The sequence below is a fragment of the Aristolochia californica genome, unplaced genomic scaffold, assembly GCF_029961685.1.
Source record: "Aristolochia californica isolate CCGP_79_NKW_82.1479 unplaced genomic scaffold, dmAriCali1.0.hap1 SCAF_11, whole genome shotgun sequence".
Lineage (NCBI taxonomy): Eukaryota > Viridiplantae > Streptophyta > Magnoliopsida > Piperales > Aristolochiaceae > Aristolochia > Aristolochia californica.
The window spans coordinates 5,132,589-5,154,484 of NW_027181782.1; the positions used below are offsets into that span (position 1 = coordinate 5,132,589).

Below are 21,896 nucleotides of genomic sequence, written 5' to 3' on the forward strand. Positions count from 1 at the left end.
AATTGATTTGCAAGGGTGACTATCACTTGCAGGTGTTTGGCTTATTGGTAGCTAAGACAAGTCGATCACCCGATGCTATTGTTCGAGCAACAAGCTCATCAGCTTTAGGTTTATTGCTGAAAGCCACTAACTTGGTAGCATGGTCCACAGCAAAAAATGAGCCAGTTAATTCACCTCGAAGGTCTTCGCCCGAACCAGTCCTACCTAGCTAGGATTGAAATGGCTTTAACCTGTACAGTTGACTTTAATCTGTACATGTAATTATTTTAGTTTTTCCTATCCAGGTATACATTTCTTTGTTAGTTATAAATATCATGATGATGTAATGATGGTAGTCATGTGTGTATGGATGTATTGTTTAATAGATTTTTACTGTAATTACCAATTATCTCCATTTAGAAGTTAGAGATAGTGCTGAGGGGGGGGGGGGGGGTGGAGGGGAGGTGGCTTCATTATAAGCAGGAGTCACAAATCCCTTCAGTTTATCAATTTGCATCTGATTCCTATCTCTCATGGACTGCCTTATTAGTTCAACACCCACCGAAGATATAATGGGACTAAGCTCTTGATTTCTAGCACGTTTTTATATTCTTGGACTAGTTTTCTCCCAAAGTTTGCTATGGTTCTCCATTGTCATTAAAATGCAGCATCATGTGCATCTTCATTTCCAGTGTTTTACTATAGATGGGTTGAAGCAATAGTATAGTAGACAGTGCAGTCTAGCTCTTCTCTGGAAGTGTGTTGTGGTTTTGGATAGTCCTTGAGAATGCCATTTTGTGCAACTGGTTGTCTGCTGTTATCGTATAATTAATTTGAAGATAACAGTATGTTATGGCAGTCCAGAAAAACTTGTAGGCAGTAATCCCCAACTGCTTCTACAGCTCCTGTTATGAAGGTGAAAATCCAGTTTTAGTATAGGGTACCGATCTAAGAACGGTTGAGGATCGTCACACAAGATTGAAGGAAAATAAGAGGATCATTTGCAATGAGCCCCAAAAAGTGGAGAGCTCAAAGAACTCAAGAACTACGATAACATTAGCAATGATGCATTTTATTGTGGAGCAAGAAAAAGGTGGATTTTTAAGTTATGAGCTAGCTCGAGTAAAAACTGAACTAGCCGAGCTTGAATGGTTTGCGAGTCGGTTTAGTTTTGTGCTACCCCTCATAACAAGAATGATTTTCTTTCACTTGAAATCAACTTAGATTGTTTTACCTACAGCTATCCAATCCTAGTGCAACCAACCTTTCCTCTAATCTGATATCACAATCTTCAAACCCCAGGGAGAAATAAACATACACTTAACTTTGGAAATGCAAGACCTTTATCAAGTCAAGTGAACCATTTACAATATAGGTGCCATAGTTTATGTTTTCATCCCTCATATTCTCTTAATTTTTTCAACTATCCTAAATCCTAGAAAATTCCCAGTTGTCCACATCCCCAGTTCTCTCCTCTGCAAAAAATCCTCAAGAGTGATGGACATATGCTGCTCAAAACAAAATAAAAGGAAAGAGGGTATTAGGGCCTTAGAATGATATAGCAGCTCAACAGTTGCTTCACACCATTAATAATGAACTTAACATTTCAAATCTCAATTCAATCGCACTTTGTAATAATTCCCATTATACATCTCTATATGCAATACCCGTAAAAACCCTTATTGATTCAAACCTGCAGGCTATATTTGAAAATTAAGCCAACATAAATCTGCTAAAGCTCCCTATCTCAGAAATTAACATACAACCCCATCCAAAGGCAGAATATACATTTCTCAGTCTATTTGGCTTCATCTGGAAAGCAGAAAATTACTTTCTTCTCTCATTTACAAGTTACAATAGTACTGCAGTCTTTAACAGACCCAGTTGCAGAAAACAGATTACTTTTGCTATACCGTTCAATAGTCAATCAATTTCTGCATGAACATAATCAACAAAGACAAAGTTCTTCTGCAGCTCAAACAACAGATATGCCAAAGCAGCACTTAAAAGTGCCCCCCCACCCAAAACTGCCCGCAACATGATCTCTGAAGGCAAGCCAGCAGTTGCACATAGGACGACTGTTGCGGCAATGAGAACCTTTTGTAATGTCTGAAATGCATAGTAAGCTCCTTTACATGAAGAGCACTTTAGGGTATGCTGTTCATATCTATCTAACATCTGCAAAAGGGTTCAATGGTACACTAAGAAACAATAGAATAAAAAAAAAAGACAGAATATCCATCATACTGTCCTGTAGCTTTTCAAGTATTGCTACCTGGCGTTTAGAAAAAATTGTTGATGGAGGAGGCTGCTGGGTCAGAGATCCAAACCAGTCAGGTTCACTATTACCATGCCGTCTCAACCAATTCCGAAATGCCAAAACAAAGCGATCTGCTTGTGTGGGTGTAAAAGTAAGTTTTGTGTACTGTTCGTTGATGTCTCCTGAATTCTCCTTGGATTTGGAAAGGAATATTTTTTCTTGACCTTGAAGGACAATCATGTCCCCATCATAAACCTTATTTGAGGTCCAATGTTCGTGCCATCTAGGAACCAACTGTGCACATGAAATTTCACCATTATTAATTACCCTACAATAATTTTTTATTTTTAATTTACAATTCGGTGGTTCGAAAAATCATGAACCAACTATAGATAGCTTTAGTGTGTATAATTGATCTTTAGCAGAGTCAACTGGTTTCAGAAGAATAAACTTCAACTAAGGGGTAATCTCTGCTCCAGAAGAACTTATTTAAGACGTGTGCAACAAAGGCAACAACCAAATTGTAGACTCAAAAGTCTCACCTGCCACCATGCAGACCCTGGCACTGTAACTTGGAAAAAGTTCCGAGCACTACAGACAATGGAGCGGGTCTTTCCAGGGGCCATTGGAATGTTGAAGGAACAAATCCATATTGTCCACTTCTGCTCTCCAATTATGGGGATCTTTGTATCAATCTCGATCCTGAGAGAAACAAATAGATTGACAAATCACTCAAAATATTTTCTCACAACAACAGGTTATGCTTGAGGGGCTACCCGTTGGACACGTGAACAAAGATATGTTAATTAACCACATACTTGAAGTTTCTAAAAACAAAAGACGCACTACAAAGTAAACTAAACAAATAATAAATAAGTAAACAAATAAAAAATCAAAGAGAAACTAAGGCAACCAATGAAAATGAAATTCACAAAGATCTTCCTGCCAATATTGACTCACTTATTCATATAATAACAGGGAGCAAAGAACTCTGCACTAATTCGTGGGTTTCCATCATTTGATCCAGTAAAGCCCCATACACCAGTAGACTCCACCTTGAATGGCAAAGGCTTGGCTCTCTCTCTCCTTCCTGTGACCTGTGGTACCATAAAATAAAAAATAATAATTTGTTAAAAAAAAGAAACTAAACAACAAGTGGGAAAAATATTGAATAAAATAGCTGAATTTTGGCCTTAATTTTAGAATTGAAGCCCCCTCATTTTGCTCAAGTGCTTGTGGAGAGGTTGAGAACATTTTTTTCTTCCTGCCTCATATATATTTATCACAGGCTACAGGAGAAAGCTAATAGTATTTTCTTGTCACTGATTTTACTTTCCTGAGGAGTGTCCATTATTGATCGACCAAATGAATCACCATGAGTATGAAAGAGTGGTCTCTAGAAGACTGCAAGACTGCAGGGACTAAAACCACCAGAAAGAAACAATAGACAGGCAGATATTTGGTGAATTCAGATTGAACCACTAGTTTGATGGCCACATGGCAGGTTTCTGGCATGAGGAGTTGGGTTTCAGTCTCACAGAGGAAAAAGGGTGTGGTATGTAAATGTAATCAAAATTAAAAAAAAAAAATAGAAATATTTAAATATATATCACAAAGTATTGTAATGAAGGCCCTGTAAGATCAGTTGGCCGTTTTGTTGCATCTCTCCAAAGGAAAAAGAGAAATAGCCTTCAAATTGGCCACCAACCAACCAGAACTAGTCTCCATTAAGGTCAACAGGCAAATGAGAAGACATTAGTATGATAAAATGAGAGCCTAAGGTGATTCATGCAGAATCTCATTCAATCCAGTATAAATCACTTAACCAGCAGGACAAGGTTTATACTTTTATTTGGAAATATTTATTTGGAAACACTTAATTCCAACTGCATTTTGCCCAATTACATTCTGAAATGCATGATGATTAGGAGTGTTTACCAACAAAAACATCATCAAGACCCATGATGCAAATAAAATTTTACAGGTGCACTCATTCTTCAATTAATATTCCAAAGTCAAGAGCCCTCTTCTAAGCCTGACTATATTCATGCAATTCTCACATTCTCAAATCAAGCATACTTCGTTAATGTTTTCCCTTAAACAATGGAATCAAACAGAAAGACTGATAGCGGATCCTACCTTATGGTGCGCAAATTCAATATGTGAAGGGTCTGATACATTCTCCATAAGTGTGTCATAGCCATAGAACAAATCTCGCTGGATCGTCACCGTAGCAAATTCAGGATCTTCAAAATCACTAGGCAACCTATACACATCCAAGTGTGTTTATTCAGAACTTAAAGAAACCAAAACTCATACTGCAACTAGTAAAAGGAGAAAGAACTAACTAAGAGCATAATGTATCATTCATGAACCTTCAACACCATATAGATTCCGTGACATGGAAAGTTCTAAACAAACAATTGAACTCCACCAAAGATAAATTTTTATTCTATTTATTAAACCATATTGCCAAAGAAAATAGAAATCTATGTAGTGACAGGGCTTCCATTTTGTGATATTAAGCAAGAAGTAAACAGTAGGGGAACTACTGCATTAACAATTCGTTTTCGAGTATTAGAATTTCTAAGCACGGTTAGGTCCTCAAGAACAGAGAAAAACAAAACTAGACAATTGTTAAGTTAGTAATTAGCGGCTCACATAGGAGGCTTGGACGCCAAAGCTTTCTTCCATCCATTCTCGTCGGGCCATACAAAAAGCAATCCCTGCGAGATCATGGTCGGAAGCCTGGTCGAGCACGCGCGACTCGATTTCACGGCACGTGCCTCCGGGCCTTGACCGGACGCCTGAGGAATTCGCACGCACGATCCCTTCCCGTCGAAAGACCAGCCATGATAGGAACATTGCAGACACCCCTCCTCATCTATCCGCCCTTCCTACAAAGTAAAAATCCACCAAAAGGAAAATCCATATTAATAAAACAAACGCCAAAAATTCCGAGAACACGGATCACAAGAAGAACCATTTGGCACTTACAGAGAGAGGAGCAAGGCGATGGGGGCATTTGTCGTCGAACGCAACCCAGTCTCCAGATTTGGGATCCTTCCACAGGACAATCTCGCGACCCAGAAGCTGAAACGGGGTGGGAACTCGCGGGTCGAGGTCTTCGATTAGGGAAACGGGGTACCAGTGGTCTCTCCAAGAGAATTTACTGCTAGATGATGCTTCCTGTTCTTCATTTGATACTCCAATTTCCGATGCATCGTGTTCTTCCGAAGATGAGGTAGTTAACGGCGAGGTTGGAGTAGCTACTCTGGGAGGCTGGAAGTGACTTTTAGTACGAATTCTGTCGGAAACATGAGGCAGAAATGTTGATTTCTGAAGAGGAAGACATAGTTTAGAATCTTTAAGAGGAAGGAGAGAGCAGAAGGGGATGGTTGTCGGGAGAGAAAGCACTGTGGCGGCCATTCACGAGCAGAGTTTACCGTAGGAAGCAGAAATCCGAGGAGAGGAGTTTTTTAAGTTTAAATCAATAAATAAAGAAATACCCGAAGAAGGTCATTGTGTTTCGGGTGCGATACCGTTGCGAAGAGAAGATTCACCAGACAACTGAGTCGGCGCCAGGAACTTTGCGTGCACGGGAATGCAAACCATACAGAGACACGCAAGTGGAAAATGCCAAAATGGCGAAGGGTAAAAATACGCAGAAGCTGAATTTCTGAAACTCCGGAGGCTATTACTTTCTCTCTCTTCCCATTGTTCCATCCCCAGTTTCCACCATGGTAGGCGTCTCCATTTATACTTCTTTCATGGAATTCGATTCCACTGAAGAATATCACTTGAATTCAATTCTGTTGATTCTTCAATAATTTAATTCATTTTTTTATTAAACCTACAACCTAATCTTTTCTAGCCTAAACAACAACTCCACAAAAAATTTCAAAGCTCTCTTACAGTTCTCAAGGGTTTTCAAGTGCTAGATTTGAAATTTGAGATTTTAAATCTCTCATTCGAAGTTTTATCTCAAGGATTACTACTCAAAAAGCGATAGAAAATTTCATTATTTTCTGTATTTGAATTATTGTTTTTCAAATTGGACAATTTTTTATGTATAATGAATGAATTGTAGAAAGATTACATGGGTTTATATAGGTTTTGAAAAAAACCTTAAAAAGATAAATAAATCACAAAGACTTCTTCTTACAATTTGTAAACTAAGTATTTTGACATAATTACATAAATCAATTCAAAATAGAATTCAATCATTCTTTTCATTTTTTATATTGACTTCCTTATTTGATTTTGTCTTGATTTTCTTCGAGTAATTTGAGATAATTTGTGTCATTTATTGATTTGATCATAATTTGTAGAAAATCCTTGAGTTGGATGTAGAGACCTACATGTGAGAGACTGAAAGGATTGAATTCTTTAGAACCATGCATGGGGATGTCCTCTTTTTGAGTGGATGAGGGAGGCCATAGCTATGCTTCTGTCACATTCTCTCTGTAAAACTCCAGAGCTTTCTCAACATGTATAATTCATCGAAATCGATCCCATAGTTGCACTGTAGCAGTAACGAAGAAGAGTTGGCTTTATCAAAATGCACGAATATGGAAGAACCAGCTGAAGGAGCAGCAGCTGCAAAGGCCTAGCTTCAGAGTCATCGTCCAGGAAGATAAAATGAAAAAAATGATTGAAATAGCTTAGCTCTGCACTTGGTCGACTGTGTTTTCAAGGCTGACCATGTATGCGGTTGAGGTAATTCTTCTGAGAGGAGAAGAATGCGTTCTCATACAATAGCAGCTGCTTCTCATACCAGGTGTAAACAGGTGACAAATGCAAAAAGAAACAGAACCAAAATCCGTCGTCTATTCCATTTTCGTTTGTCCAAGGCTCACCTGCTCGAACATCAACATTCGAATGGAAGATATAAGAATCAAATTTGTCCAAGAGAGATCAAATGCGAATGGTAAAAACCAGACAGGGCATAGTTACTATTTAAATAAGCTCAATCAGTCTGTACAGCATTGTTCTTACAAAATCACTATAGAAATTAGCAAAGTGTGTCGATATCTAGACATTTCAATAGGCAACTACAGTTTCGATATCTAGACATTTCAATAGGCAACTACAGTTTCTCTTGTAACACTAACATACCAACTTTCATATAGTAACCGTAGTCTTCTTTCAACGTTTAAATGTCTTTATGGTTTAAAAACAAATCTGCCTCATAATTTCACTGGATATACATAAAAAAGGAAATAGTCCAAGCACAATGTTTTCCATTTTTAAGAATTTTGCACAGAACACTCTTAGTGTTTAGAAGACTTACAAATGGGACCAGATTACAGGAAGCAGTCCGTTTAAACCTTCAATTACCTGAACCTCAACAACCTTCAATGGCAGGCAATGTGTAGTTCTTTAAAGATCATGGTGTGACATGCATCATACTGGTAAGAAGAGATCATTCGATTGCATCCTTATCTGTAGTATTGAAACTTTTGAAGTCGGGACGATACCGAACAAGAGCTCAACATCCATATTTCCTTTTCTTTTGCTTCCTTCCGCTGTTATTAGATCCCAGGGAGTATGGAGAATTTGTGAGTTCTCTAGGGACTGAAGCCCCCGATGCTTTTAAAATCTCAACCAGTTCTCTGAAAAGATTCTTATCTTCTTCACTCACAAAGATAATTGCTGAACCCTCCTCTCCTAATCTCGAAGCCCTTCCAATCTGGTGTACATACTCCTTAATTGAGTTTGGCATATCAAAGATTATCACCTGCCTCACTCCCAACAAGTTAACCCCACGTCCCAAGACTCCAGTAGCCACCAGAACAGAAATCTCCCCCAAAAGGAACAACCTTAAACTCTCCCTCCTCTCCTTCATTGTCTTCTCACCGTGAACTGACAGCACTCTTAACCCAGTTTTGACTGTGATTGCTTCCGCAAGAAGGTCTGCACCAAGTCGTGAACCCACAAACACTACCACGGGTGGCTTAAAATGCTGCTTACTCATCATTATCTCAAAAAGTTTCTGCTTTTTATGCTTGGAATCCACCCAAATCACTATTTGCTTAACTGAATCACTAGGCTTACTAGGCTTTCCAGCAGAAATAAATATCAAATCTTTTGCCATTGAACTTGCCATCTTCTCCACTTCTTGAGAAATTGTGGCAGAGAACATCAACACTTGAGGCTGCGAAAGAGCTCGAAAAATCTGCATTACCTGATCCCTGAACCCTCTCTGTAACATGCAATCTACCTCATCCAAAACCAGAATTGAAATCTCATCTAACTCTATATCATGTTTAGTAAGGAGGTCAATCAGCCTTCCCGGAGTCCCAACAATTAATTCCACCCCTTGTTGAAGCCGATATACCTGTGTGGCCATGGCATCACCACCGACAATAAGAGCTGTTTTAAAGGGCAAGCCCTTGCCAAGCAGCTTGGCTTGCTCCTCAACCTGCACACAAAGTTCTCTAGTAGGTGCTAGGACCATAGCCAAGGGCTTCTTCTGCTCAGAAGAGAGCTTAAACCTAGTGTTTGAACACCATGAAATTACAGGAATCAGAAAGGATGCTGTTTTACCAGACCCTGTATCAGCTGTCACAAGCAAATTCATGCCAACCAAGGCAGCAGGAATTGCCTGCATTTGTACTGGGGTTGGGATTTCATAACCTGCAATTTCCAGATTGTCTTGAAGCCTCTGGGGAAGATTGCATGAGGAAAATGACAAGATAGGAGCTGGAGCAGACTCTCTTTTCACAATGATATCTAATTTCTTTCTCAGCAATCCAATTTGGTCACTGCTAAACTGATCGGTTTGTGGTCCTTTGTCATCTCTAACATAGAAGCAATCATCACTAGCTGGTAATTTTACCGTAGGTGGAAGATTCACTGCTTTACAAGAACTGGCGAGCCTACCAAGGAGAGTTTGCTTACACTGGAGGCTGCAAATATCATCATCTGTTTCATCGCAAATGTACTCACCATATCGCCCACATATAACACATCGGGGCTCTCCTGGTAGAGCTTCTCTCTGACCCCAACATCTATCCTTCACAGGGCCGGCTGCATCAACATTTGCAGAAACAAATTGCATGAACAGAAACAGTTTTATCTTTAAATCAGTATCTTGCCCAGGGATCAAAATGACATAATGAAAAAACCTAGAATAATAAGCACCCCTGATTATCTTACCTGCTGCTTCACCCTGGATTTCTTCTCCCATTAGATGGTTCCACTATATCAATGTCATGCCAAGGCCGCAAGAGGAAAAAATTAAAAATGAGAATGGTTCCACTGGCCTCCACCTTGACACTCTCCAGTTATGAAGAAGGTAAAATTCTGTAGATAAAACTTAAAAATTTTAATGAAAAATAAGAGTTACTTTCTTGCATTTTTAGAACACCATGTGATCAAATACAGGATCCTGAGCAAAAGAGTGACATAGTGATGTCAGAATCAAACCCATGAGAAGGTTATGATATACTAGAGATATCTGGACACCAAATGGCACAGAAGAAAAAAATAGACTTACAAGAGACTTTTCCACGTCCATCAATCAAACAGACACATTTCTATATTCAACCAGTATAAGGTCCTAGTGTGAAAAACCAATCTGATGAAACATGTGACTCAGGGCTCACCATTTCAAGGGACTAATAAAGCTGTGAAAGGACAGCTTTCTTCTCTTAGCGAGAGAGAGAGAGAGAGAGAACACAGAAAAAAGAAAACAGCACTTAGAATCTTATTTTGACATTGTCCAACAAACTAGTCCTTGCTAATTAGACAAACAGTTGAAGTGCCATGTGATCAATGTCTTATCAGAACAAAATCATCTCTAAAGTATTCTGTCTGACTAATCAAGGGCAGAAGATACACACCATAAGAGACAGATCCTCTTAGTTGACTCTACAATGCTAACCAATCAAAAAAACAGAGAAACGGTAATTACACATAACAAGTTTTCCCATTTTTAGGTTCTCAAAAACTGACAGAGCCCATTGCTACTTTTCATCTAACTCCTGCACGAATCTAAATTGGGGAAGAAACAGGAGCATTTAAAAATGAAGGGACTTTGTTAGAAGATTCAAGAAGCTCCAAGATTTGCAGGTTCTAAAAAATGGTGACAGAGAATAAAGCTTTTATGAATGTCAGAGAAATTTACATGTCACCACAACTCAAAATGACAAAGACTAAAATATTTTCACTTAGGCAGAGACTCTTTTTAGGCTCTATGCATTAAAAACATCAATTAGAAAGGCCATTGACTAACTACACGCATGTCAATGCATCTGATGCCAAAGTAACAACTTGACATAATCCAACCAATTTGTCTGCTATAAAGAGAAAAAAAAAAAAGTTATCACCAAGTATTCTAATTAGATGCCTCAATACAGGATCCTTTTTGTAAATCATTTACATTATTTCTAGGAAACTAACTGTTCCATTAATTTTATCAATTTCCTTTTTCTCACGTTATCCTATATCACCAAAGAAAAGACCTATCCTAAAATGGCCCTGATCTGACCATCTCTATTTTGGTACCAATCTAATCATCAGATTCCAGACAACCTGATAAGTGGATGCCTCACTAACAGCTCAACCATGAAAACCCTCATACAAATGATGTCATATGGATCAAGTCCATGGTTTAAATCCTACATATCTGAAAATAAAAAATGGGAAGAAAAGAAAAAACTTGTGGGGCTGTCAAATGGATAGTGACCAGCAGGTATTCAGTAGTCTTAGGCTTGAATAGGCCTGAGTGCCATTAACTTAAATAGGGTTAAGAAGAACATTGATCTTAAAGGCTGAAGGGGATAAGGTATAACATGTAAGACCAGTTAAAATGATGTAGTGACCTGAAAACAGATAGGATGCAGAAGGACATTGATTATTCATTTTCTAAATACTAATGGAGATATGCAATGAAATTTCTCGTGCCCACAGGCAGAAATCGAACTTTTAGTTACATGACCACATTTCCTTCTATAGTTTGCTTCATTTTTCAGTAAATAAAACTGTATATGCTGGAAATTCTATGGACTAAAGAGGAAGCAAAATGGAGATATGAGTCCAGCCTAAAGCAGAAATCCAATTAACATATCTGCTCTTCAAAATGCATGAATAAACCTAGAATGACAATCCAAGGAATAGCATATATAAAACTGAAATGGAGCGAGGCTCCTTTGGATGATTTCCTAATTGCTGATTGTTCAGAATAAGTAATATCATGAACAAAAAATAAGTAATATAACCAACATAAGCAGCAACAACAGAATGTTAATATTCACACTCCAACAATGACATAACAAATATAATGAAAGATTCATACCAATGTAAGTAACACTATAACTCATTATTATATTCCACTAGTTAGATAACACAAAAAAGAAATTTCATGCAAAATAAATGAATGGAAAATAAAACCACCATAACTTATTATTATAATCCACAAGCTATATAACGCAAAAAAATAAAAAAATCACACAAAATAAACGAATAGAAAATAAAACCATGTAACTCACCCGTTTTATCTCTGCCAAATCCTTTTTTAGATCCTTCAGCATCTTGAAAGAATCAAATAGCAAATTAGAATTGATAAAAAATTAAAGCATTAAAAATGATATTTTGGCATATCCCAAACTAAATTAAAAAAAAAAAGTAAAATATGACACGAAATTATAGCTCTTTGTTTCTGTGTTTGCAAGGACTATCACGATTAATAAAATAGAGAATGAAATTAAAAAAAGGAGAAAAACGATGAGATGGAGTTACCTTAAACTTACTAATGGGTTTCTGGACCAGAATGACAAGATTTGACTAACATATACCATTCCTTTTTCTATTTGTTTTCTCTATCGCTGTTTCAGCCAAAACCACGAAATTACAAAAACAGGGAATAAAACAGAGAGAAGAAAATCCCAAAAGGAGGAAGACAACTCAGCGAAAACCTGCAGATGGTACAGGTGTGTATAAGAAGATCCTTATCAAAAGAGAAACGAAATGGGAGTAAAAAAAATTCTGCGTATAACAGCTTCCTCTTCAAATCAGGGAAAAACAAACTGAAAACACAAAATCAGAAATTGGTTCTGTTCTGCGTGTAAGGCAGAAACAGAATGAATTAATGGGTCTCTTGATAGTATAAGAATAAAACTCATAAACCCGCAACCAAAACCGAAGAACAAACGTATAAAAAAAGAGATGGAACTAACAGGTAACTCGACATCAGCCTCGGCAAATGCAAAGTAGCAGGACAAACGCCGAACCGTAGCACTATCCGTACGTCCGCTCGGCTTTCAGAGAAATCAAAATCCTGGATTAGAAGTCCGGAAGAGGGAAATAAGATGTAGATATCATGAAACGACGAGGAGAAAAATACGGAAGACAAACATTTGTTTGTTCAAATTAGGGTTTAGTGACTCGGGATCGGGACGCAACTCAACGTCGGCCGGTCGCTCGGGCGAGTCAGCCTTTGAACTTTGTACCGGGCCTTAAAAACAAATTCAAACAAATTTTAAAAATAAATAAAAATATGAATTTTTTTAAATAATTTAAAAGGAAAAAATATTTAAAATAGTATATATTTTTTATATATAACTATTTAATTTTTAATCATTTTTATAAATAAATTCAGTGCATTGTGGATCGATCATCTAATTTTGACTAAGTATTTGTTCAGACACAACTCGACCCGAATCGCCTTTATAAGGCAACTTAGCCCTAAATTCTAAATTACTAGCTTGCTTACTAATAATTTTAAAGGTTTTAAAATATTTTTTAAAACATTAAACCCTCACAATTAATAATATTATTTTTCTCATCTTAAAGTTATTTATCAATTAATACATAAACTCACTTAATAACCTAACATTATTAATTACTTTCTTCCTTACTAATAATTTCAAGGGTTTTAAAAACCCAAAACCGTCACAAGTTACTTATAATTCGTTAATAATTATAAATATAAAAAATATATCTAGTTAACTTTAGGAGGGATGTACAAAGTGCACTAACCCCTCCCTACCCCTTGTAAAAGTGAATTACTTTTTTGTGTTAGTGTGTTCAATGAAAAATGTAATGTAAAGTATTTTTTTGTACTAGTGTGCATAACGAAAATTATAGTGGAAAGTGGATAATGAATTTATTAATAAAATCCTCTGATAGATTTAACTTTATTAAGATAGTTTTATTTAAAATTTTAATAAAAATAAATAAAAATTTAAAATTTTAATATAAAAATAATATATGTAAACAAACATGGTTACTTTTATAATGTCTAAATATTTAATCAAATTCTTACTTTTATAATATCTAAATTATCACTCTTAAATTAGTAATTTAATGTACTATTAAAAGTCATGAATATAACAAATAAATAAATAGGGTATTTTATTAATAAAATAAGATAGATTTTTGTTTAGTCTAAATTAATACAATAATTACAAAGTAAAATAAAAATAAAAATTTAATTAATTGTAAAAAATAGAATACTTAAACAAAAATATTTACTCTACATACTTGATCAAATTCTTACTTGTACAATATCTTAATCATCACTTTTAAATTAGTAATTTAATATAATATTAAATTTTATAAATATAATAAAAATAATGAGGTATTTTATTAATAAATAATATAAGTACTTTCATTAAAATTCAACTAAATTAGTTCAGTTTCAGCGTTGAGCATCGAGTGAAATGACGAGTGAAAGTAAATTCACTTTCACTTACATAGTGCACTAGCAGACCCTTAATATCAAAGTTATAATGAAATACATGAGAAAGGTTTTTGAAACTTCACTACGTTTTTTGGCTTCGTAGGGCTAACAGTAATAGGTAAAATAAAATATAAGATGTTTATTTTAAATAAGTAACTAGGTAATCAACAAACTACATTAAAATTAATCAATCATTGTTAGTAACATTATTACTATTGTCCTAAGTGGCTGCTCAAGAGGGGGTGAATTGAGATTATCATATTAAAATCGAGTTGTGTGTGTAACTAAAAATCATGCATAAATGCAATTCAAAATAAATCAAAACATGCACACACCATAGGAACATAGAAATTTTTTGTTATAGATGTTTTCCTAGTGGTAGTCACCGCCCAAGAACCCTTGCTTAGAAGTTCCACTACTTAAAAAGTTCTAATAGCTTGAATTATATAAAGAGATTTCGTTTGTCTTTGGCCATGTGTAGCTCAATATATGCTTTTTCCAACTCCAATCTCCCCAAGAGATTCCTGCCAGATTCTAACTCTAGCTAGCTCTTTCTATCTAAATTCTATTTTTTTATAAAGTTTCACAAATTTAAGTAGCATAAAGGGAAAAAAAAAACATTACTTGGAGAGATGTTTCTCCTTAAGAGATTCAAGCTTCATCTTCCTTTATAGCACCATGTGAAATGATTGGAGTAGCTTTAACTATGTGAATGCAAGAATTGGATGAAAGACGGGTGGAATTTTTCAAAATATGAAGCTCTCTCTTTTACTCTAAAACATTTTTCAAATAAATTTGCAAGATTGAGAATAATGGCTAGAAGTATTTGCCAATAAATTCTCATTAACTTCTCAATACACGGTTTGGTGGGGGATTTATTGTCAAACGCCCAACCAATACAACCGGTCTGTTAAGAGCGGAAAGCCAAGTACCTAACCCAGGTGGACCAGGGGTGGACGGAACCTAACCCAGGTGGACCGGAACCACCTAGCTCTGACACCCATCGTTCCCTGTTCCCTACCGCTTCCGTCGGGATTCGAAAGCGGAACGTGGTGCCCAGCTCTGATACCATGTAAAATGCTTAGCCAATATAACCCAAAAGACTGGTCTGTTAAGTGTGAAAAGCCAAGTACCTAACCCATAAGTGAACCAGGGGTAGACGAAACCTAACCCAGGTAGACTGGAACCACCTTGCTCTGACATTTATAACTTTCCCAACTCAAACTAATCATTATTTTCCCATTTTCACAAATCATTACATTGATTGACCGATCACTGTAAAGTCATTAATCGATCAATTGATCATAACGACTAATTTTTTGCCAACAATGACTTATTGATCGATAGATTGATCGATCAATATGTTACCGTTGGTCCAAAAAAGTTAAGTTGATCGATCATTGACACGGGGATGATCGATTGAAAAAAATTCCCTATGGTTGTGCAATACAAGTATGATCGATCATGTTTTATGTCCCTTACTAGCAAGGTTTTGACTAATCGATCGTTCCATGTGAAATTAGTTTGTATGGGCAGAATTTGATCAATCAATCCAAGTGGGATGTTCAATCATGCTTTATAGCATGAAATGGTCATATTCTAAATGATCGATCAATCGATTATGGTTGATCGAGCATGTTTTATATTTATGGCCTATACAATTTTGGATGATCGATTATTACCAGTGGTTGATGGATCATTCCAATGCCAATTCAACAATGTAGACTTTTAAAACATGAAAATGTTTCTTCTAAGTGTTCTAGTATATTCCAAATGATGTTTATGATGTTCATAAACATGTTTATATGCAATTTATGACCTCAAGTTCCGGTTTCACATTTGTACATAGAGAAGGGAGTTTAAAATATTCTCTTGAATATGTGAGTGAGTTTAGACACTTGACTATTACACTTGAACTCTAATCTTCTCGTTATCTTCCTTGTGGTTGCTTCTTCTAGAGACATCCTTCAATGATGCTTGAAGTCTTGAGTTACACTTGATCATATTGAAGCTTTAGACCTTGTGATACTTTAATTTTTTTAAGGCGAAGTATCTGAAATAAAGAATATTACAACTATAAATATTTTTATTCAATTAACTTCTCATCGTAGTTGGAAAACTCAATTATTGTAAATGAAAATGGCAACCTAAAAATTCTAACTTGAAAATTTTGCATAGATAAATTATAAGAAAGTTTTTTACAACAAATAACAAAAATTAAAAGGTCCATTTTTTGGTGTACCATATTTTATTATTCTATAAAATAGGTCGTGAATCAACATTTTGTTCTTAATTTCATAGTGACTATATAACTTATTTTTATAAATTTTACGCCTTTTAAAACAAAATTTTAATATATAAACAATTAGATGACAAATTTGCACATTTATAGTTCGATTAGAGTAATTCTCATTAATAATTAGTCAATAATTATTAAATTTGTAAATTTATAATAAATTATTTAGATTAAGTAATTTTTTTATCAAATTGAACAAATGCTTGGTGCTTGAACTCAAATTTTGATTTATTACTAACCTATAAACTTTTTCTAAAGTTAAAAAAAAAAGTCATTTCCATTTTAAGCAATGAAAACATCCAATGACATTTCAAGAGCTACAAATTAATAATTTTAAGGATTTTTTAACCCTAAACCCTCACAATTAACCATATTAAGTTTCTTCCTTGTTTAAATTATTTTTAGCTTAATAAATAATGACTCTTTTTAATTAACTTAATGTCTTATACAATTACTAATAATTTTAGGCATTTTTAAAACCCTAAACCTTCACAATTAATAACTTTAAAAGAATAGATAATTTATAACTGTTGATTTTTAGGGACTTCTCATAATCTTCTCATATAACTGTCACTGATGTAAATAGTTTATGATTTATGTCACTTATTTACTCTTACTAGGATGAAGGGTATTCTTGTAATATTATTACTTTTGATATCTATAAGTACATAGGGAGGGTTTGGACAAGTCCATTACCCTAATCTTCCTCTTTTTTTCTCCAAATTCGTTACTCTTTCTCTTCTCCTCCTAAAACCTTCTCTCTACAAGTCTTCTTCTTCTTCTTACCCCTGAATCATCTTCTACTGTGATTATACATCAAAGAATCCTAAGTTTCAATAATTAAAAATAATTTAATAATTAGTAACTATTTTGACATCTGCATTCTTGATATTAATTAGTAATAATTGTTATACTTCACAATTATTATTATTCTATCAGTACTTTGTAATTAATTATTCATTAATTTTTATTTCAATTAGTTATAGATATATTGTAACTATTAGTTACTATTTTTACTATCAACTATTCTTATCGAAAATAATTATCAATAATTATTTCCCTAAATTAATGATTAATGTGAAACTAATAATTTGTAACTATTTTTTATGATTGCCATACTTAATAATTTCTATTACACTATTACTACTTAATAATTATTAAGTTAATACTTCTATTAAGTTTTAAATAATAATTATAGGTTTGTTCTAATAATTAAATTTTATACTAATACACATTTTATAATCACTAGAACATCATTTATGATATGGCCTTTGAGCCTCTTTCTGTTTAATACTATGCATTCAATTTTTATATCCTCTTGAGTATGACAAAATAGGGGAGAAGAAAATAAAAGAAACTTGGATCGAAAGACCTAGCACTCATAACATTACGCTTAAAAGGATTAAAAACAAACTATGCAAACAAACTATGCTATATTTGCACATTTACTCAACTCCAACCCTTAGGGAAGTGTTATATTTATCAAAAAGGGGAAGATTGTTGACCATAAGTTGACACTCACATTGTTTTTTATGATAACAAAACTTAATTGAGCTAATAACTTACCGATCAAGTATTTTAGATACTTAATCTTCAAGAGCATCTCAAGGTCTAAAACATCAAAGTCAAAATAAAGACCTCAAATACAAAATGAAGAACATCTATTTAAGAAACACCCACAAGGAAGAAGTCAACGTAAAGACTTAAGTTCAAACTTCACTAAATAAATATTTAAACTCGGTTATATTATGTAAGAGAGTTTTCTAACTCCTATTCTTTAAGTACTTGTGAAGATCGAAGCTTTAGGATACTAAATTGCATATAATTATCATATATATCATTTAGAAACATGTTAAAGCAATTAGAGAGAAATTCTTCTATTTTATAAAGACATATAATTTTATCTGGCAATGGAATGATCGATCGATCATCTAGAATTGTGCAAGCTAAAAATATAAAGCATGATCGATCAACTATAATCAATCGATCGATCATCTACGACATGGCTATTTCATGCTATAACTCATGATCGATAATTCAACAGAGATTGATCGGTCATAGTTGTCCTAGCAAGCTGAATTAACATGGAATGATTGATCTCCCACCAGATTGATTGGTCAGACAAAACCTTGCTATTGGTCAAATGAAAATACATTGATCGATCAATCACTTACCAATGATCGATCAATCAACGGTCCGATTTTTGCCAACGGGAAAATAACGACTAGTTTGAGTTGGGAAAACTATAAATACCCCCACCAAACTATGATTAAAGAGAGGCATGAACATTTATGATCATATATTTCAAGCCACAAAACTTTATCTTGTAAAATCCCTTTCAAAAGTGCTTTATAGAGAAAGAGAGTGATTTTACCTTTGAAAAACCTTCATCTTTTTCAATCATCAAAGGAGGAGGAAGTTTGAAATCTCTCAAGGAGAAGCATCTCTCAAAGTAAGGGTGTATATTTTTCTCTTTATTTTATGTTATTTGTTAAAGGTTCATCTTAAAAAGGCCTAGCTAAAGCTAGAATCTTGCAACAATCTCCTGGGGAGATTGGGTTGTATGAAAATTGTGTATTAAGCTACACGTGGCTAAAGTCAGCCAGAATCTCATTGTATTTTTCCAAGGGTTCTTGGGCGGTGACTACCACTAGGGGAACATCGAGAACAATTTTTTTTTCTCCATATGGTGTGTTCATGATCGTACTTAAATTGAATTGCTTAATTGCATGATATTTTGTTTTCTTGCACAAAATGATTTTAATTTGAATATCTCAATTCACCCCCTCTTGAGAAGCCACCTAGACCAATAGAAATTTAGTGAATTAACTAGGGAAGACAATGACCAACTCAAAAAGAACCCTGAGGCCATAAACCTCTTGGTATGTGTCTTTGGACCAAACAAGTTCAATAGGGTCTCTACATGTAAGACTACTGAAGAAATTTGAGAAAAACTTGAGGTCACACATGAAGGATGCACTAGAGTTAAAGACTCTAGAATTAGTTTATTGAGAGTCCAATATGATGAATTTAAAATGAAACCGGGTGAATCAATTGTTAAGATGAACTCAAGGTTCACTCATATAATAAATGAGTTGAATATCTTAGGAGGAGATTTCCTTACATAGGCAAAATGACAAGCTTCTCAAGACACTTTCAAGGTCATGGGGCATGAGTAAGACAATCATTCGTGAGAATGCTAACTCTAGAACTATAAGCTTGGAAGAGCTACTACGAATCCTTCTCACATATGAGATGGAACCAAAAGATGTAGAGAAAGAGCAACTTAAGAAGAAGAACATTTCTCTTAGGGACAAATATATGTGTTGAAAGTAACTCTAGTGATGAGAGCTCAGATGAAGTGAGTTTCATCATTAGACATCTTCAAAGACTCTATAGGAAGAAGAAAAACTTCAAAAAATTCCAATTTAGAACTCAAAATGATAAATCTCAAAAGAAAATTGATGTTAAACGAGTGTGGTAAACTAGGACATAGAAGGAACAAAATGTCCTAAATTCGAAGAAAGAGACAACTAGAGAGAGATGGAGAGAGAACTTGGAGAAAAGAGAAAGGCTAGGGACAAATTTGAGAGAAGAGGGGAGACTTGAATAATCCACCCCTTGCCTTGAGCCTCTATTTCTAGTTTATGAAGGAAGGTTATAATGACTACAATGCCCTTAGGGCTATAAGCTCTTAAAAGGAAAAGACATAAGTAGACATACATCATCTTCTTTAATTACACCTTTGTGTCATCCATATGAGAAGATCATTAAATTACATTGTGTCACCTCCTTGATGCGGGTAAGGTGTTTACCTTAATGTCATTTGAGGTGTCTTCCAACACTCTCCCTCAAGTTGGTGGAGAGAGAACATCATAGATATCCAACTTGCCACATATAGTGGTTAAGATTTTGAATGTGACTGGTTTTCCTAGAATGTCTACCACTTATCCTTGTAATGAAACATGACTAAGAGATACGATACCAAGTTGAAATTTCTCCCGTATAAAGTGTCAGTCTATTTCAATATGTTTTACCCTCTCATGGAAGACAAGATTTGAAGTGATATGAATGGGCGCCTGGTTGTCACAATATACCCACTATAGAGCTACTCTGATACTAATTGTTGGCCTAGGTGGATTCTCAAGAGGGGGGTTATTTGAGATATTGCAAGTTAAAAATTTAGTGCTAAAAAGAAAAATTAAAGCATGAATTTAATAAACATGCACACACCACAAGATTTGAACACATGGAATTTTTGTTTCCGTTGTTCTCCTATTGGTTTTCACCGCCCAAGATCTCTTGTTCGAAATTTCTCACTAATAAGCTCTATTAGTTGGAAAATACACAAAAGAGATTTCGGCTCTCTTTTAAGCCATGTGTATGCTCAAATACACATTTTAAAAATCTCCCTAGAGATTGAATGGTTAGATTTTAGCTCTAGCATGCTCTCAAACCTAGATTTCAAGTTCTAGATCAACCTAAAGAATAAAGAATGACAATACAAAAGAAAGGAAAACTTACACTCCTCGATATATTGGAGAGACAACTTTCTCCTCAAGATATCCAAGCCTCAAACCTTTGATGCACAAGAGAGATGGTTTATGGACCTTGAAGTAATATGATGGAAGGAGAAATTTTGAGAGCGATGGGAATTTTGCAAGATTCTACCTCTTTTTCTCTCAAAAGTGGATTTGTAAAGAATTTCAAGTGGAAATGGACAAATAAAGACTCAATGAATACTCAAAGGCATGCTTTGTGGAGTACTTATAACTTTCCAAACCAAACTAGTCGTTTACATAAAGTTGACACACACATTGATCAATCAATGAAAAGGTATGATCGATCAATCGAGTGTAACAATTATATTTTATGAGGCCTTAGGCTTATTGATCGATCAATACAATTTCATGTTATGATATCTTAAAATATATATTAGATGTAATTTATATTCATAATTGTTGTATAATTTGGGTTATGTACATAGGATTATTAGATTAGGCTTAATGGGATAGGTGGCATTGTATTGGGCCCATGGACCATTTTGTAACAGTAAAACCTAAGCTTAAATACATAATGAAAGGGGGAAAACGGTAACAGGAGGAATTATTTTCGTCTCTTGTCTTCCTTGTCTTCACTGAGAAACCAGAGAACTCAACGCTCTCGTCTGGACTGTTCCGTCAGTCCCGTGAGGTAGTGGTGTTTATGTACACCGTTGTAGGAGTTGTGAGCTCCCTGTTAGGCTATGCCGTCAGCCTTTGTCAGATGCATTTCGTCTCCGTGAAGACCAAAGTTCTGTGAGTCTTAGTTTGTTGTCGAAAACCTACATTGACATGGTATCAGAGCTGGGCACCACGTTCCGCATTCGAATCCCAACGAAAGCAGTAGGGAACGGGAACGGGAACAATGGGTGTCAGAGCTAGGTGGTTCCTGTCCACCTGGGTTAGGTTCCGTCCACCCCTGGTCCACTGATGGGTTAGGTATTTGGTTTTCCACACTTAACAGACCGGTCTTTTGGGTAGTATTGGCTAGGTGTTTGACATGGTATTAGATGGATTATTGGATCGGTACAAAGCTCGCCTTGTGGCCCTGGGGAACAGGTAGGAATATGGGATTGATTATGAGGAAACATTTGTGCCAATTGCCAAGATGACCACAGTCCGTACTATCTTAGC

The 21,896-nt window shown here is 35.3% G+C and overlaps 3 protein-coding genes across 8 annotated transcripts in view; 1 reads left to right on the forward strand and 2 right to left on the reverse strand.

Moving 5' to 3' along the window:
- LOC137944269 (protein SHOOT GRAVITROPISM 6) overlaps nucleotides 1-346 on the forward strand; it is a 107,473-nt gene extending 107,127 nt beyond the window's left edge. For all 3 annotated transcript variants that reach the window (XM_068789899.1, XM_068789900.1, XM_068789901.1), the window contains one exon: nucleotides 33-346. In XM_068789899.1, the coding sequence (XP_068646000.1) occupies nucleotides 33-212 (180 nt within the window). In that variant the 3' untranslated portion in view covers nucleotides 213-346. The remainder of the gene's footprint in view (nucleotides 1-32) is intronic.
- A 1,210-nt stretch (nucleotides 347-1,556) lies between these two features.
- Nucleotides 1,557-6,662, reverse strand: LOC137944271 (pheophorbide a oxygenase, chloroplastic). Of its 2 annotated transcripts, XM_068789903.1 has the most exons (8): nucleotides 6,601-6,662; nucleotides 5,237-5,546; nucleotides 4,901-5,136; nucleotides 4,379-4,505; nucleotides 3,200-3,336; nucleotides 2,782-2,941; nucleotides 2,255-2,533; nucleotides 1,557-2,157 (listed from the first exon to the last, which is right to left on the reverse strand). In XM_068789903.1, the coding sequence occupies exons 1-8, from the start codon at nucleotides 6,636-6,638 to the stop codon at nucleotides 1,903-1,905; spliced, it is 1,542 nt and encodes a 513-aa protein (XP_068646004.1). In that variant the 5' UTR covers nucleotides 6,639-6,662; the 3' UTR covers nucleotides 1,557-1,902. The 2 variants fall into 2 exon arrangements, with proteins under 2 accessions (XP_068646004.1, XP_068646003.1); XM_068789902.1 differs by lacking the exon at nucleotides 6,601-6,662 and having other exon boundaries at nucleotides 5,237-5,826.
- Nucleotides 6,663-7,167: 505 nt separating this feature from the next.
- LOC137944272 (DEAD-box ATP-dependent RNA helicase 41) lies at nucleotides 7,168-12,637 on the reverse strand. 3 transcript variants are annotated; one of them, XM_068789907.1, is made up of 5 exons: nucleotides 12,421-12,439; nucleotides 11,984-12,159; nucleotides 11,734-11,775; nucleotides 9,401-9,547; nucleotides 7,731-9,271 (listed from the first exon to the last, which is right to left on the reverse strand). In XM_068789907.1, exons 4-5 carry the CDS (start codon nucleotides 9,429-9,431, stop codon nucleotides 7,731-7,733), a joined length of 1,572 nt encoding a protein of 523 aa, XP_068646008.1. In that variant the 5' UTR covers nucleotides 9,432-9,547; nucleotides 11,734-11,775; nucleotides 11,984-12,159; nucleotides 12,421-12,439. The 3 variants fall into 3 exon arrangements, with proteins under 3 accessions (XP_068646009.1, XP_068646008.1, XP_068646005.1); XM_068789908.1 differs by lacking the exon at nucleotides 11,984-12,159 and having other exon boundaries at nucleotides 7,168-9,271; nucleotides 12,421-12,637; XM_068789904.1 differs by lacking the exon at nucleotides 12,421-12,439 and having other exon boundaries at nucleotides 11,984-12,410.
- Between the last annotated feature and the right edge of the window lie 9,259 nt (nucleotides 12,638-21,896).